Source organism: Coccinella septempunctata, chromosome 1 (genome assembly GCF_907165205.1).
Source record: "Coccinella septempunctata chromosome 1, icCocSept1.1, whole genome shotgun sequence".
Lineage (NCBI taxonomy): Eukaryota > Metazoa > Arthropoda > Insecta > Coleoptera > Coccinellidae > Coccinella > Coccinella septempunctata.
In genome coordinates, this window is record NC_058189.1 from 18630620 (window position 1) to 18631222 (window position 603).

The 603-nt window shown below is 40.1% G+C and overlaps 1 protein-coding gene across 1 annotated transcript; it reads right to left on the reverse strand.

Annotated features, from left to right (window-relative positions):
- On the reverse strand, positions 1 to 396 carry LOC123315554 (histone H2B). Its single transcript, XM_044901297.1, has one exon. The coding sequence runs from the start codon at positions 370 to 372 to the stop codon at positions 1 to 3; it is 372 nt and encodes a 123-aa protein (XP_044757232.1). The 5' UTR covers positions 373 to 396.
- Between the last annotated feature and the right edge of the window lie 207 nt (positions 397 to 603).

Sequence of the window (603 nt, forward strand, 5' to 3'; positions counted from 1 at the left end):
TTATTTTGAACTAGTGTACTTGGTGACTGCTTTGGTACCTTCGCTGACTGCGTGCTTAGCCAGCTCGCCAGGTAATAGAAGCCGTACCGCAGTCTGAATTTCCCTGCTGGTAATCGTAGAACGTTTATTGTAGTGAGCCAGTCTGCTCGCTTCAGCAGCGATACGTTCGAAGATATCATTCACAAAACTGTTCATGATACTCATAGCTTTGCTAGAAATACCGGTATCGGGATGCACTTGTTTCAATACCTTGTAAATGTAGATGGCGTAACTTTCCTTCCTCTTCCGTTTCTTCTTCTTATCAGTCTTGGAAATATTTTTCTGGGCCTTGCCCGCCTTTTTAGCCGCTTTTCCGCTAGTTTTCGGAGGCATCGTAATGTGGAAAAACTTTATCGAAAATATGGTTTTTTTTTTTTTTTTTTTTTTTTTTTTTTTTTTTTTTTTTTTTTTTTTTTTTTTTTTTTTTTTTTTTTTTTGGTGTAGCAGGGGGAAAATCTGCAAACAGACGAACACACCCTCTGCTGAGGGGGAACAGTGTGGGGATTCTCACTCTCTGAGCTCGAGACCCACTAAAAACCCTTAACTGCTTCTTCATAGGTTCCG

Coding starts and splice junctions, on each gene's coding strand:
- LOC123315554 (XM_044901297.1), bottom strand. CDS start 372: ATGCCTCCGAAAACTAGCGGAAAAGCGGCTAAAAAGGCGGGCAAGGCC.